General features: G+C 36.8%; 1 protein-coding gene and 1 long non-coding RNA gene across 2 annotated transcripts in view; both read left to right on the top strand.

The window, feature by feature from the left end:
• LOC137639808 (blastula protease 10-like) overlaps positions 1–14,478 on the top strand; it is a 15,282-nt gene extending 804 nt beyond the window's left edge. The window contains exons 2-8 of the mRNA XM_068372050.1: positions 5,026–5,209; positions 6,913–7,103; positions 8,833–9,027; positions 10,666–10,792; positions 11,458–11,592; positions 12,838–12,921; positions 14,330–14,478. Coding sequence (XP_068228151.1) covers positions 5,026–5,209; positions 6,913–7,103; positions 8,833–9,027; positions 10,666–10,792; positions 11,458–11,592; positions 12,838–12,921; positions 14,330–14,478 — 1,065 coding nt within the window. The remainder of the gene's footprint in view (positions 1–5,025; positions 5,210–6,912; positions 7,104–8,832; positions 9,028–10,665; positions 10,793–11,457; positions 11,593–12,837; positions 12,922–14,329) is intronic.
• Positions 14,479–15,640: 1,162 nt separating this feature from the next.
• Positions 15,641–17,500, top strand: part of LOC137640313 (uncharacterized) — a 3,528-nt gene continuing 1,668 nt past the window's right edge. The window contains exons 1-2 of the long non-coding RNA XR_011044331.1: positions 15,641–15,778; positions 17,459–17,500. The exon at positions 17,459–17,500 is cut by the window's right edge and continues 61 nt beyond it. This is a non-coding gene — a long non-coding RNA (uncharacterized lncRNA). The remainder of the gene's footprint in view (positions 15,779–17,458) is intronic.

Raw genomic sequence — 17,500 nt, 5'->3', positions numbered from 1 at the left:
AGAATCATTCAGGAAAACATAGAACTTGAGTTCAACTGGCCTTTTTCATAGAAAAATCATTCTGGAAAACAGAACTTGAGTCCAACTGGCCTTGTGCTAATACATAGAATTTAGGTTGAACTACCCTTAAGAGTTCAGCTGCCCTTGTGCATAGAAAGATCATGCTGAAAAAAAATTAGAAATTAAGTCCAAATAGACGGGTTTGTATTTAAGAGTTCAATTTAAAATGTTTATACCTTGTAAACCCAGGTAATAGGTTTAGTGTTTAGACTTTATATACCTAGATATGTTTAGAGGTCGGAATTATTATATCCAGCCAATGCGTTTAGAACTTAGACTTGTATATTCAGCCAATACGTTTAGAACTTACAGTATACTTGTGTGCTCACCTAATACACTTAAAACCTTGTCCTTGTATACCTAGCTAGTACGTGTAGAACTTAACTCTTGTAAACTCAGCTAACAGGTTTAGTATTTAAACTTTTTATATCCAGATAATACGTTTAAAACTTAGACTTTGTATACCTTTATATACGTTTAGAGCTTAGACTTGTATACTCAGCTAGTGCACTTAGAAATTAGTCCTTGTATACCTAGCTATTGCGTTTAGTGCATTGACCTTGTAAACAAGGCTGATACAGTAGATATAGACTGATTTTTATACACAGAGAATACGTTTAGAACTTAGACTTTGTATACACAGGAAATACGTTTAGTACTTAGACCTTGTAACCAGAGCTACTATACTCAATTTTTTTTAATGAGGTGCATTTGCACTGACTCACAGCGGTGCCCTTTTAGCTCGGAAAAGTTTCCTGCTATCTGATTGGTTAGAATTATCTTGTCCAACCAATCAGCGATCAGGAAACTTTTCCCAGCTAGAAGGGTACCCCTGCGAGTCGGTGCAAATCTGCCTCACTAAAAAGAATTTACTGTAGTTTTAGCATTTAGACTTCGTAAAGGCTCATGGGTTGAGTACATTGTAATCCCAGCCAATAGATTTATCACTATAGAGACCAACTTGATATTTTAGGATTTATTGCACAAAGTATCAAGTTAATTTCTCCTCAAATACGCAATTTTGATTAATTTTAGAAATTTGGTTGTAAATTTAGGTATATTTTTAGCAATATATATTAAACCAAGATTTATTCCTACATATCATAATAGTTATTCTTAATTTTTCCTTTTGATGGTGAAAATGCTGAGAAAATGTAAGAAAATTCAACAAAAATGTTGATTCTATTTAATCATTGAAAAGAAAAAACTAGACTCTTACTTAAAACCTTTCAGCTATTATAAAAAAAAATCCGAAATACATTTTTCGCTAAGGTTTAAAGGGCTCTCGTGAATAGCATGGACAAGGACAGTGATATTGCCCTATCAAGCAGGGAAATGCCCCAGAGACTGACAATATTACATATGATCAGTGACTAAGCCCCTTTCCAACAAAGCTAGGACCAAGGATGGGTCAGGCAATGACTGCTGATAGCACAGCAGAGAGACCTATAGACGCCAACAAACAATGACAAAAAAAAAAGTAAAAAACAATAGAAATAAAATTTATTTTATGAAATATGCTAATGAATAACGTTACTATAACATATAACTGAAATGTCTATTTTCATTTAAAGAAAAATCCTCCTGCTTATACCCAGTTCTTGGTAGGTTTCATGAAATACAAACAATTTCAAAGAAAACGATTGATTTTATGAAATATACTATACTCATTTTTTTTAATAAAGCGCATTTGCACTGACTCGCAGGGGTGCCCTTTTAGCTCGGAAAAGTTTCCTGCTATCTGATTGGTTAGAATTATCTTGTCCAACCAATCAGCAAGCGGGAAACTTTTCCCCTGCAAGTCGGTGCAAATCTGCCTCATTAAAAAGAATTGACTATAGTGTTCCGGGTACGTTTTCCCGAAATATTGGTTAAAGGCAACAGCTCCCTCAGCTACATTGGGCTTGTAAAATATTTTGTCTACATCAGAAGCTCTGTTGTGTGTGACATCTATACATCTCTTTGCTTTCTAACACTGAATGTCATGATTATACTGATTCTATGGTAACACCAAGTATTGTAAAATGCTCCAAATTACCAAAGAATTCTTCATCACCAAACGGGTTAACTACTGCACTCGTATTTGTTCAGTGGCCACTTTCCTCTTGGTAAGGGTAGGAGAGACTCTTTAGCTATGGAAAGCAGCTCTTCTAGAAGGACACTCCAAAATCAAACCATTGTTCTCTAGTCTAGGGTAGTGCCATGGCCTCTGTACCATGGTATTCCACTGTCTTAGATTAGAGTTCTCTTCTATCTTCTTTCTCTTCCTCTTATATTGTTAAAGTTTTCATAGTTTATATAGGAGATATTTATTTTGATGTTGTTACTCTTATAATATTTTACTTTTCCTAGTTTCCTATCCTCACTGGACTATTTTCCCTGTTGGAGCCCCTGGGCTTATAGCATTCTGCTTTTCCAACTAGGGTCGTAGCTTAGCAATTAATAATAATAATAATAATAATAATAATAATAATAATAATAATCAATAAGTTAACTTCTACCAACTGACATTGTAAAACAGTCTGGATTATGCTGAAATTTCCAATCAAATCTCATCATTCTCATTGTTAATCTCTTTCCAATTCTTCCGACCACCAACTTAATCACATTTGTGGGAGATGTCACTGCAAAGAGTTGTATCATCTGCATTCTACATTATATCATGTCACATAAGACATGATAGGTAAAAAGTAACTGAAAATACTACCTACAGGAACTCTACTAACTTCTCAAGCACAATGGAGCCTGGGTCTGTTTTGGAGCCGGGGTCCACTTTGGAGCCGTGGTCCACTTTGGAGCTGTGGTCCATTTTGGAGCTGTGGTCCATTTTGGAGCCGTGGTCCAATTTGGAACTGGGGTCCATTTTAGAGCCAGGGTTCACTTTGGAGCCGGGGTGCACTTTGGAGCCGGGGTGCACTTTGGAGCCGCGGTCCATTTTGGAGCCGGGGTCCACTTTGGAACTGTGGTCCATTTTGGAGCCGTGGTCCATTTTGGAGCCAGGGTCCATTTTGGAGCCGTGGTCCATTTTGGAGCCGGGGTCCATTTTGAAGCCGGGGTCCATTTTGGAGCCTGGGTCCACTTTGGAACTGTGGTCCATTTTGGAGCCGTGGTCCATTTTGGAGCCGTGGTCCATTTTGGAGCCGGGGTCCATTTTGAAGCCGGGGTCCATTTTGGAGCCGGGGTCCACTTTGGAACTGTGGTCCATTTTGGAGCCGTGGTCCATTTTGGAGCCGGGGTCCATTTTGGAGCCGGGGTCCATTTTGGAGCCGGGGTCCACTTTGGAACTGTGTTCCATTTTGGAGCCGTGGTCCATTTTGGAGCAAGGGTCCATTTTGGAGCCGTGGTCCATTTTGGAGCCGGGGTCCATTTTGAAGCCGGGGTCCATTTTGGAGCCGGGGTCCACTTTGGAACTGTGGTCCATTTTGGAGCCGTGGTCCATTTTGGAGCCAGGGTCCATTTTGGAGCCGTGGTCCATTTTGGAGCCGGGGTCCATTTTGAAGCCGGGGTCCATTTTGGAGCCGGGGTCCATTCTGGAGCCGTGGTCCATTTTGGAGCCGGGATCCATTTTAGAGCTGGGGTCCACTTTGGAGCCGGGGTCCACTTTGGAGCCGGGGTCCACTTTGGAGCTGGGGTCCATTTTGGAGCCATGGTCCATTTTGGAGCCGGGGTCCACTTTGGAGCCGGGGTCCACTTTGGAGCTGTGGTCCATTTTGGAACCGGGGTCCATTTTGGATCCGGGGTCCAATTTGGAGCTGGGGTTCATTTTGGAGTTGGGGTCCATTTTGGAGCCATGGCCTATTTTGGAGCCGGGGTCCATTTTGGAGCCATGGTCCATTTTGGAGCCAGAGTCCATTTTTGGAGCCTGAAGACCCCCACAGCTATAGTTAAAGGAATAGTAAAGGGATGTGAAAGCTTGAAGGAATAGTGGTGAGATTTGGGAGAAATAAGAACTAAAACGAATCTAAATCAATCTGGATACACAATGTATATCAGTTGTTAAGGACATTGTGAATAGTGGTATAGTAGTTACCTCTTTGGGCCATGACATGTATCTGTCTATTTCTTTAGTTGTGTTGGGTACAATGGTACAAGTTAAAGGCCTGTGTTGCAATTATTCCCAGCACTGAGTAATTCCATTTGGGTTATATTGCCTTTAAGAAATATCTATGCCCACTTAATCCCATGCTCTTCGCACTCCCTGAGAGAGATTAGTTCACCAAACATTTAATTAGGTTCCACGAGGGACTAGAAGAGTTGGAAGACCCAGACCTACATGGCTGAGGACTATGAAGCATGAAGTATGATATGAATGGAGAAGTATTATTGATTTAAAAGCTCAAGATAGAAACGACTGCGAAATCGAACCGAAGTCGCGTCAATAGGCCTAGGAGATGATGAATTAATCCCAGAACTATTGGATAGTATTTATAAAGGCTACCTCTCCTCTTAATCCAATTTCTTCACATGGGATTTTCATCCATAGGGAGAAAATTCTCCCATGGTAACTCTCCCAAGAAAAGCCACTCCCCTTATGAGGAAAGTAGGCATAAGTACACTGAAAATTAATATATTTTCCGGACAGTCTTAAGTTTCAGAACATTTAGAATGTTCATATTACCTACAATTAGCAAGATTACTTAATAGAGTTTTTGCATGAGCGATATCATTTTCATCACCATTATTTCTAAACTTTATATAGTTTGAACTTTTTTTTCCATGTGGCTTTACTTTTTTAAGTGTTAATATAAAATTACTCTTGAAAAAACTTTCATCATGCATTTAATGAACCAATACTTAATTTTTTTTATTTTTTAATTTCTCTTATAATCCTAATTATATCATCATTCCCAATGGGTCAGGCTATCATATACATATCCTATCTGCTTCAGTATATTCATAAGGAGTTTTGTGAGACTTCCACTCATTTCATTGAGTTATCTGTAAGTTTTCTACCCATCGCAACAGCTTGGTGGATTTGAGAATGTCAATCCAACTCATGTCAACGGCGTCCAGCTATATGAGGGGGATATTCTGCTTACTGAAGAGCAGAGAAAGCAACTTTTGGACAGGAAAGCCATAGCGAAGGTTTCCATGAGGTGGCCAAATGGACAAAGTGGAACTCCAGTAGTGCCATACAAATTTGGAGATGGTTAGAGAATAATCAAATTCTTTCTGTTGAATGTTCAAATTGGGAGGCATACCCTTTTACCCCCATGGACGTACCGGTACATCCTTGCAAAAAACTGCTATTTACATTGTTTGCATATTTTTGATAACTTCATGAGAAACCTAAGGCATTTTTCAAAAGAATGAGACCAACCTGACCTCTGTATGACGAAAATTAAGGCTGTTAGAGCAATTTAAAAACAATATATTGCAAAATGTGCTTGAAAAAGAAAACGCCTGGGGGTAAAAGGGAGGTCTTTGAATTAAACCTTACATTCATAAATCACTACTATTACTATTACTATTAATGCATGGAACAAGCCATAAGATTCTCTATTCACGAACTTGCAAAGTAGAATTTTTAAAATTTATGAAAAAATCAAAGATGAAGCAAATCCTCTCCATATTATCAGCCCATTTGTTTGCTTAAATGTTTATCTGTATTAAATGAATACTTCTATATAGCACTATTTCACTCAATCTACGCTACAATCATTATCCTATCAGTTCTTCCATACCACTTAGGTAGCATTTATGTCATCAACCTTCTCCTCCATACCCAGAAGTATGAATTTTACCATTCCAATTTTTTCCATATAACTTAAACTTTTCAAAACACCTCCAATTTCTTCCATATAACCCAAAGTCTTCAAAATACCAAGTGAAATCTAGCCATATGAGCTAGACTTTCTATAATACTCTTTTCCCCACTTTACACATATGCATTTAATTCATCTCTATGACATCCATAGATGTATCCTATTCTTATCTAACATCCTCTCATCCATAGATGTATCCTATTCTTATCTAACATCCTGACATCCATAGATATAACCTATTCTTATCTAATATCCTGACAACCATAGATGTATCCTATTCTTATCTAATATCCTGGCATCCATGGATGTATCCTATTCTTATCTAACATTCTGACATCCATATATGTATCCTACTCTTATTTAATATCCTCTCATCCATAGATGTATCCTATTCCTATCTAACATACTGACATCCATAGATGTATCCTATTCCTATCTAACATCCTGGCATCCATAGATGTATCCTATCATCATCTAACATACTGGCATCGATAGATGCATCCTATTCTAAAGTAACCTTACCATATATCCAACAATTCCATTATCTATTTCTCATTAAGGCTTTTCTACATTTCTAAACCTGTGATAAACTTAGCCCATCTTCGCCTAAGATAACCATCCGGACAATACCCAACAATCGATTCAACTAACTTCTGTTTCTCTTCAAGCTTTTCTGCATTAATAAACCTGTGATTTACTTTGGCCATCTTCACCTAAGACAACCATCCGGACAATACCCAGCAATTGATTTAACTAACTTCTCTGTTCCTCTTCAAGCTTTTCTGCATTACTAAACCTGTGATATACTTTGGCCATCTTCACCTAAGACAACCATCCGGACAATACCCAACAATTGAATCCACTAACTTCTGTTTCTCTTCAAGCTTTTCTGCATTACTAAACCTGTGATATACTTAGCCCATCTTCGCCTAAAATAACCATCCGGAGAAAACCCAACAATCGATTCAACTAACTTCTCTGTTTCTCTTCAAGCTTTTCTGCTATACTAAATCTGAGATACACTTAGCCCATCTTCGCCCAAGAAATCCATCCCAACAATATTTGACTACTTCCCTTATATTTCCAGAACTTGTGAATAGAGAGGCAGTAGAGGCTGGACTAGCACACTGGGAGGAACATACCTGCATTGACTTCCAGGAAATCACAAGTATTGATCCAGCCAAATACTTGAACTTTATTCAAGATTCTGGATGTTGGTCAAATTTAGGGATGCAGTCAAAACCTCAAAACATATCAATCGAAAAGGGATGCGACGACGTAAGTCCTCCTTTATTATTATTATTACCTCCGGCAACGAAGTTGGAAGGAGGTTATGTTTTTCCGCCTGTTTGTGTGTTTGTTTGTGTGTTTGTTTGTGAACAGTTTCCTGGCCACAATTTTAATTGTAGAGTAATAAAACTTGCAGGAATTAACTCTTATTTAAAAGCTGGAATTGATTAAATTTTGAGAGGTCAATGTCAAAGGTTAAGGTCACGGTCAAGCAAAATGTTCAATTCACGTAATCAGCCATAAATTTGGACATCGTTGTGTATGAAAATCCACGCCAATTATTACATATTGAGGTCAAAGGTCAAGGTCAAGCAGTTGGCTGCTACGGCAGAGGTCTGCGCCCTTCTGAGTGCACCTCTAGTTACTAGTGTACCTGAGCCGTCAAAAATGACGTTTAAACTTTCATATAGATATGCACACACAAATTCAACCCTTCCCACCCGGAAATTTGTGGGAGATTGTGGTTTCCGAGTGTCCTTCTCGGGGTAAACCCTCTCACTAAGGTAGGACTACGCTCCCCTCTACTCGAGGGACTGGGAGAAACCGAGCGTGACAGGACAGAAACATATCATATATAGCCATACACATTGCTCTTTACTATATAGGGGAGGATTAATATTATTACTGGCCAAGCTACAACCCTAGTTGGAAAAGCAAGATGCTAAAAGTCCAAGGACTCCAACAGGGGTAAATATCCCAGAGAGAAAATGAAATAAAAGAAATAAACTACAAGGGAAGTAATGAATAATTAATATAAAGTATCTTAAGAACAGTAACAACATTAAAATGTAACTTTCATATATACTATAGAGACTTATGTAAGCCTACTCAACATGAAAACATTCACTGCAAGTTTGAACTTTTTGAAATTCTATTCCAAGCTTAAGTTTTCATAAACTGAGGCATAAAGAAATCTTATAATGCCCTATTTACCTCCGCCAAGGAGATTATGTTTTCACCTCTGTCTGTTTGTTTGTTTGTCACTAGCCTAACTCAAATTACATAAATTTTGATGAAAACATCAGGATATGTCAGATATGGGCTAACTAAGATCACCATCTGGATCCAGAACTTTTATTATAGTGTAGATTCATCCATGGTCAATATATGAAAGAGGGCAAGCTTGGTCCGTAGACTTGAGTAAAATGGCGAAGGTGTGAAATCTCTTATTGCTCTTTCCAGTTGTTACCTTTGCCAACTTCGTTGCGAAGGTTATATTTTGATAGGCGCGTGTATTTATTTGCTTGGATGTCTGCCTGCGTGTTTGTGATTCGCATAACTCAAAAACTATTTGACCGAATCTCATGAAATTTAGTGTGATGATTGGACATGATCCAAGTAGAATTTCATTATATTTTTGGAGTGGTTGGGTCAAAAGTCAAGATCAAGGTCACAAAAAGGTAAAAAAAAAAAATGTCTATATCGTGGTCAATTTTTATCCGATTTACCTGAAACTAGTGCCAAAATGTGCATAATTCAATTGCCCATCTTGTAACATACGTGATGAAGGTGAAGGTATGAGATCTACCAAGTGCCAATTCTAGTTATACAGTAGATTCAATCACGGTCAACATATGAGAGATTATAAGCTTGGTCCATTGACTTGAGTAAAACATTAATAATCTTCAATGGCGGAGGTCTGAAATATCTAATTGCTCTTTTTACTTGTTAGTACTGTTCTAATCCAATTTTACTTTTTTATCAATTCATTTTTCAGTTGGGAACAGTCGTTCATGAAGTGGGACATGCCCTGGGATTGTATCACGAACAATCAAGATCAGACAGAGACGACTATGTTTCGGTCCTTTACGAGAATATAGAGGACGACAAAAAGATCAATTTTGAGAAAGCTGTCGACAACAACCATTCAGTGCCATATGACTTGGCATCAGATATGCACTACGGTTCAAATGTACGTTGACTTCTTAAAGTTCACTTGTCTGTAAATTACATTTTCATCCGTATTTATAAAATCTACTTCTTAACATCTGTATCATAAATGTTAAGCTTTTAATTAGCTATTTCTAAAAAATCATTGGAATCTTTATGGTTCAAATATAAATTACATTTCTACAATATTGTTCCATCAATTTACGCTTAAATTACTCTATTTACATAGATATCTTAACATCTCATGGAAACTATTAATCATTAAAATGTTTCGTTTTGCCATTTTTATCTTGTATAGGTCAAAAGAATTTATAAATCAACGCCTTTTTTAGTAAAAAAAAATAAAAATTTATCCAAAAAGGGACTAAAGTAAATGATTGTAATGACCTCGTCTATAGTCACCGCAAAGATTCCGGGCGAAAGTAGCTCCACCCCCTGATGACGTCATAGCCAATCACGTTGTCACATGCGTTAACCTAACTTGGGAGACAACGTGATTGGCTATGACGTCATCAGGGGGCTGGGCTTATTTTGCCCGGATTCTTTGCAGTAACTATAGCTTGGGATGATTTATACAATCTGAGAGATGGTAGAAGATAGGAGTTGAATTTCTATGTCATCAAAACTAATGGGAGAATTAGTTAAACCTAGATGATAAAAGGACAGCATTTCATTTTACTATCTGCATGTCATTACCTCCTCCAACGAAGTTGGAAGGTTATGTTTTACCCCCTGTTTGTGTGTATGTTTTTGTTTGGGTGAGTGTGTATTCGTTTGTGAACAAATTCCTGACCAAAATTTTAAGCGTAGAGTTATGAAACTTACAGGGATTGACTGTTATGTAAGAAGCTGGAAATGATTAAATTTTGGAAGGTCAAGGTCAAAGGTCAAGGTCACAGTCAAGCAAAATGTCCAATTCACGTAGTCAGCCATAAGTTTGGACATCGTTGTCAAAGAGACTTCAAACTTGGTTCATATGAAAATCTAAACCAATTAATACATGTTAAGGTCAAAGGCGAAGGTTGAGCAAACAGTCGAGAGATAAGCTGCCGCGGCAGAGGTCTGCACTCCAAGGAGTGCCCCTCTATTTTCTGTAATGTTATATTGGGTGGGGATGGACAGTTGGACGGTATTCTTCAATATTCTACGAAATTTTATCCATTATATTACTTCCAATTGTCACCAGTGTCTTCATAAATGGATTCATTTAGCTGTCACTAAATCTTATAAAGTCTATTATAAATGGCTCAATGCCCTCGTCATATATCGTACAGTACCGTGAAGGAGAAATTACGTTTATGCCTTTTATGGCTTTAGTACAGTTTAGAACTTCTTAGCTTCCCGAGCCGTGTACCGGAATTAATGCAGCTAGCTGTACCAAAGCCATAAGGGGTGTAAACGTAATCTTTCCATGCTACTCATTTAGCAATCTTTTATGGCTGTTAAAGGCAGTAGGATTCTGTTACTCCCTTCTATTGTTTATCATTGTTTGTAAATTTTTTTTCATATCCTAGGGCATAAGATCATGATAAAATGACTGTGGAAGTCCTGTAGAGAGTAAGGTTCCCTTGCTGTATAGGACCAGAAAAACAGCCCTTAATGTAAAGTAAAGTAAAGTAAGATCTGCATATAATCAAAACTCTAATTTTCTCATGAACAGTTTTTCAGTATCAATGGGAAAAACACAATAACAACGAAGTATCCATTGGTACAAGGACTCATCGGTATTCGGAACGGGCTGACCCACTATGATAAACTACTAGCTAACACGATGTACCCCTGCATTTGTAAGTTGTAACTAATGTAACAAACACTATTTAACTATAGTCAATTCTTTTGACTCTAACCAATCAGCGATCAGGAAACTTTTCCGAGCTAAAAGGGCACCGCTGCGAGTCAGTGCAAATGTGCCACATTATATAAAAAAGAGTATAGTACTCTATACAGAGTGAAAAGGGGGTTATAACTTAAGATACAGAACAGTAGTAAGAGTAAATAATATAATGGCTATATCACCTCCTATAACTTAAGATACAGAACAGTAGTAAGAGCAAACAATCTAATAATTATATTTCCCCCTATAACTTAAGATACAGAACAGTAGTAAGAGTAAACAATCTAATAATTATATTTCCCCCTATAACTTAAGATACAGAACAGTAGTAAGAGTAAATAATCTAATAATTATATTTCCCCCTATAACTTGAGATACAGAACAGTAGTAAGAGTAAGTAATCTAATGGCTATATTACCTCCAAAAACTTAAGATACAGAACATTATTACGAGCATATAATCTAATAATTATATTACCTCCTATAACTTAAGGTACAGAACAGTATTGAGAGCAAATAATCTAATGGTTATATTACCACCTATAACTTAAGACACAAAACAATATTCAGACCAAATAATCTAATCCCAATCTTCTACTATTCTTGTACTGGACATCAGCAAAATGGATGCAGATTTGCAACATAGCCACAAACCCTTGTCAGAACGATGGCTACGTAGGAAAGGACTGCCAATGCGTCTGTCGAAGTGGAACAATTGGAACTCACTGCCAGACAGTTTATCAAAGCTACTATGGTAAGTATGATATTCTGATCTTTTGCATTATTATTAAAAGGAGGAGTTGCATTATCATTATCAAAAGGAGGAGATTAACTAGCTCAATGAGTCAAACTTGACTCGTACAGACCTAGCCCCTTAGCTGGCACTGATCATTTGCAAAATGGAATTTTTGGGCTCAAGCCATGTCGCCCTGATGGAAGGTTCCTTTAGGCAGCTTTCTAAGGGATATTTGGCTCCAAATATCCCTTAGAAAGCTGCCTAAAGGAACCTTCCATCAGGACAACATGGCCATCTCACCAAAAAATAGATTTTTCACTTTGCTTCAAAATCCGTTTTACAGACTGTAGGCTATTACTTGCTACTTGTGTACGTGACCCGTCAAAAGTGGCGGCTAAATATATTGATAGATATGCACGCACACATAGATTCAGCCCTTCCCACTCCAACCCCCTTTCCTGACTACAACACGGCAGTTGTGGTTTCCGAGTGTACCTCTTGGAGTATCCCCTCTCACCAGGGTATAACTACTCCCTTCCCGCAACCCAAGGATCAGAGAGAGACCAAGTAGTTATATACCTAAAAATTCTGCTGAGAGTGATCAGAAAGAAAAATGTTATTAAAAAGTTATAGCGGTTAACATTAGGCAGATGCAAAAATGATAATAACTCGACCTTTCAAACAAATTTGGCTCTATGCATTACTATTACACTTGTATAATTTCCCTTGATTTTAGAAAGGAATGGAATGCGCCATCTTAATACATTCTATTCTACTTGTTCACAGCTTCTCTTGAAGTTTATTTATTTCCTTTTTTTCCTTTCCTCGATGCGGTATTTTTCCCTGTTGGAGCCCTGGGGCTTATATCGTCCTGCTTTGCCAACTGGGGCTATAGCTTAGCTAATAATAATAACAATAATAATAATAATGATAATAAATAATAATAATAATAATAACAATAATAATAATAATAATAATAATAATAATAATAAATAATAATGATAATAAATAAATAATAATAATTAATAATAATAAATAATAATAATATAATTAATAATTAATAAGTAATAATAATAATAATAATAATAATAATAATGATAATAATAATAACTATTCTCTACATAAAATCATTCTACAATAACTCGCAATGAACAAAGTCTGAACACTAAATTATATCTCTAGGATAAGTCAACGTTCTCAGACATTGTTATATTTATGTTCACAGTGAAAATATAACATTTGGCACTATCTTTCACATTGCAGACAGTCTCATCTCACCCTGTTCTGAGAATGTCACGACTCCAGGGCCCGTGACATCTCCTAGCTACCCAAATAATTCCCCAGCTGGTAAGTTAAAATTGTTAATTTAGAACTGATATCGTTTAGGGTCAACAACTAAGGGTAATGTTGAATGTGCAAATAACTTTGTGGGTTTCCAAATAGGTTCTTGGGGTATAGTTCTCTTGCTTGAGGGTGCACTCAGGCACACTATTATGTTTGTTTCTTTATTTTCTTCCTTGAATGCAGGGCTATTTCCACTGTTGCCGTCCTTGAGTTTATAGCATCATGCATTTCCTGAGAGAATTGTAACTTGGTATGTAATAATAATAATAATAATAATAATAATAATAATAATAATGATAATAATAATAATAATAATAATAATAACCGTGAGGAACATAAAACTATGAAATATCACATAACAGAATCATTTTTACAACCTGGATCAATATTTTTATGTATGCTCCAAATGTTCTTAGTCAGGGGAAGTATGATAAAAGAGAGGAACATTAAATTGCACTGCTTGAATTGTAAATGGCGATGAGAATGGGTTTCTTAGAGAGTAAAAAACAATATCATAAAGGGAGACTGATGAAATAGCTAGAACCAAACATCTTACTTGCATCATAGCAACGACTAAAATGTAATTTACTGCCGAAATCAAGTTTGTTGTTCAAAAGCAAGGCATCAATTACCTGTAATAATCGGTAAACTTTAACTCGCTTTTCTGTCTCAGGAAATATCGCTTAGCCTAGCCTAACCTAATCTAGCCTAACCTAACCAACCTAACCTAGCCTAACCTAACCCCATCTCACCTCACTTACCCTAACCTAGCCTTACCCAACCTAACCTAGCCTAACTTAGTCTTACCCTACATAACCTAGCCTTACCCAACCTAACCTAGCCTAACTTAGCCTTACCCAACCTAACCTAGCCTTACTCAACCTAACCTAGCCTAACTTAGCCTTACCCAACCTAACCTAGCCTTACCCAACCTAACCTAGCCTTACCCAACCTAACCTAGCATATGCTAATCTAATCCCACCTCACCTCACCCAACCTAACCTAACCTAACCTCAGCTAACCTCACCTAGCCTAGCCTAATACCACCTAGCCTAACCCCACCTAACCTAACCTCACCTCACCCAACACAACCTAGCCTGCATTTAGTGAGGACTTCAATCGTAGGTTCAGTAGTTTATAAAAGTGCTTATAAAAGGTAAAATCTGTTAACTATAACTGTACACTCATTGCTATATAGAATTAGAGTTTAATTTGCGATTCATAATCAAATCGTAGCTTAAAATTCATGAACCAAATCACCAAACAGCTAGTATCAGTGAAATTTTCAATATTCGTAAGACAATGATTGTGAGCTCAGGTATCCAAGGCTTTGAACATACTTTAGATTACAGAATAGAAAAAAATACAATGCCTTTGTAACCTAGTATACTTTCATTTTTTGTAATTTCAGGTGTACGATGTGTAAAATGGATACAGGCTCCCGATTGTAACACTGTGAAAATAAAGTTCAATTATTTTAAACTTTATAGAAAAGAGCCTCAATGTGTTATCGACCGCCTGGAGATAAGGACGACCAACCTCACTGTTGGTGATGTGTAAGAACTCAAAATCTTATTTACCTGCTGCCAAAAGCTGTTTTCAAATAACGGACTTCTTTTGTCGACCTGCATGAAGTAGACTACCATCAAAAGTTAAAACTTGCTTCTTTCTTTCTTTGTCTGCATCTTTTCCCACTTTTATGTGGGATCGATGTTCACAATCTCCACTGGCCATATTGGTTTTGGCTAATTTTTCATGGCCGGATGCCTTTCCTGCCGCCAACCCTCCCCATTTACCCGGGCTTGGGACCGGCAACAAGTTGAGGCTGTTGAACAAGCTGAAATGTCTCTCTTTAATGTTAATATATGAAAAATCTGTTTTAATGTTGTTAATAATCTTCAATTATGTTATCTTAACTCTTCATTACTACTCGTGTAGTTTATCTATTTCCTTATTTACTTTCCTCACTGGTTTATTTTTCCCTGTAGGAGCCCTTGGACTTATAGCATCTTGCTTTTTCATACAGTGTTGTAGCTTAGCTGCTACTGCTACTGCTGCTACTACTACTACTGCTGCTACTACTACTACTACTACTACTACTACTACTAATAATAATAATAATAATAATAATAACATTCCTCAATTACTGCAATATTGTTCCAGATGATTATGTCTTCCTGCCCCAGCATCTTAGATAACTTAATTTAACATTGTTAGTGATCATGATTTATTTTATAATTATATTTCATTATATCTCACGGTTTTTCAATCTCTTGGGTTTTCTTGCTTGAGGGGCCAGTCCAAAATCAAACAATTGTTATCTAGTCTGGGATAGTGCCATAACCCTGTACCACTGTCTAGGGTTAGAGTTCTCATGCTTGAGGGTACACTCAGGCACACTATTCTATCTTATGTCTTATTTCTCTTCCTCTTGTTTTGTTAAAGTTTTTATAATTTATTAAGTGATATTTGTTTCAATATTGTTGCTCTTCTTAAAATATTTTATTTTTCCTTGTTTCCTTTCCTCACTGAGCTATTTTCCCTTTTGGAGGCCCTGGGCTTATAGCATCCTGCTTTTCTATCTAGGGTTGTAGCTTAGCAAGTAGTAATAATAATAATAATAATAATAATAATAATAATAATAATAAGAGAATCCACATAGGTATTGCTCTAGATTAGCATCAATGTATCCATGCACCTAACTCTGCCTTTATCCTTGCAGCTACTGTGATAACGGAATTGCTGTCGGTACAGAATTCACCTCTCCAAGCAATCAGATGATCCTCTACTTCGAGACAATAACAGACGACTATTCTGGGTGGTCTGCTGACGTGAAATTCATACCTAAAGCTTCGTGCTAGTAAGATTTTGATTTTATTCTGAGAAGCTCAAATTAATTTATATGGAGAGGTTTTCATGTGTTGCTTGCATATTACTTATTAGAGAACATTCAGTCTTTATTGTTCTCTAGTCTTGGGTAGTGCCATAGCCTCTATACCATGGCCTTCCACTATCTTGGGTTGGAGTTCTCTTGCTTGAGGGTACACTATTCTACCTTATTTCTCTTCCTCTTGTTTTGTTGAAGTTTTTATAGTTTATAGAGGAGGTATTTATTTTGATGTTACTGTTCTTGAAATATTTTATTTTTCCTTGTTTCCTTTCCTCACTGGGCTATTTTCCCTGTTGGGGCCCCTGGGCTTATAGCATTCTGCTTTTCCAACTAGGGTTATAGCTTAGCAATTAATAATAATAATAATAATAATAATAATAATAATAATAATAATAATAATAACTTAGGGAAAACCCCAAAGTTGCTCTATGAAGTAAAAGATAAGGGGTTGGACATCAAGATGGCAGAAAGGCTATAAAAGAGTGCAGCTAGGGCCCAAAAGAAATGTAAATAGACCTTCAAGTAATGTCTACAGGGTACTACACTCTCAATACGGCATCTTCTTCTTCTTCTATCCCATCGTTATTCCTACATTAAGGAGTCGGTTGCCTGATGCAACCTCTCCAATGCCTTCTATCAAAAGCATCCCTTTATCTCCCTTTATCTCCTTTTACCCCCAAAGGACGTACTGGTACGTTTCACAAAAGCCATCTCTTTACCCCATGGACGTACCGGTACGTCCTTGCAAAAAAATACTATATAATTTTTTTTCATATTTTTGACAATTTTTTGAGAAAATTCAGGCATTTTCCAAGAGAATGAGACCAACCTGACCTCTCTATGACAAATATTAAGGCTGTTAGAGCAATTTAAAAAAAAATATACTGCAAAATGTGCTGGGAAAAAAATAACCCCCTGGAGGTTAAGGGTTGGAAATTTCCAAATAGCCTGGGGGTAAAAGGGTTAAACCCCACTTGCAACAATATATATTAATTCCATCCAAGGCAGTCTCTTCGACAAGCATTGACCATTTTTCATTAACGCTGTCTACTATTGCATCACCAAAACCTGTGCCTTATTTATCCTCATCATTCCACTTAACATCAGTGCTTAGTCACCCAATGCTGGATCTAATACTTTCTGGCCAGCATATCTGTAGTAGCTACTTTTATTCTAATATTTAATTGCTCCTTAAACTAGCTTCTTGATCTCCCTAAAATCCTGACTTTTACTCTCACTTCTGTGTTCCTTTATTCACTCTTTACAGTCTAAAAACTTCACTTTGTGGTTATTAATTGATTTCAATTTAACTATTTTTTTTAAATCTAAATTAAGTTTCGACTACAAGACAGTATTTACTTTTTACTTATATATCTTTACATACTTTAAAATCCATTTGTTTAAAGGTTTGCGTTGCATTATACAATTGTTCTAGTTATAGATAGTATTTATAGACTTAGAGGGGATACAAAAATTAGATGCATCTAGATAAACTTTGTCAAAATTTCAATCTCTTGAAAACATTAGTTTACTTTGAAACATACTGCATTGTATTGCTATGATGCACTGTTTTCAAGTGACTATTATTGTTGTGACACTATCTCCAGCTTCTAATCTATTATCTTTTCATTGTTATTACTACCCCTGCAGTCCCAAGGGATCCTTGACAGGCATAAAGCAGCTTCCGTCGAT

This window comes from Palaemon carinicauda, chromosome 4 (assembly GCF_036898095.1).
Source record: "Palaemon carinicauda isolate YSFRI2023 chromosome 4, ASM3689809v2, whole genome shotgun sequence".
Classification (NCBI taxonomy): domain Eukaryota; kingdom Metazoa; phylum Arthropoda; class Malacostraca; order Decapoda; family Palaemonidae; genus Palaemon; species Palaemon carinicauda.
This window is presented reverse-complemented; position numbering and strand designations above follow the sequence as displayed.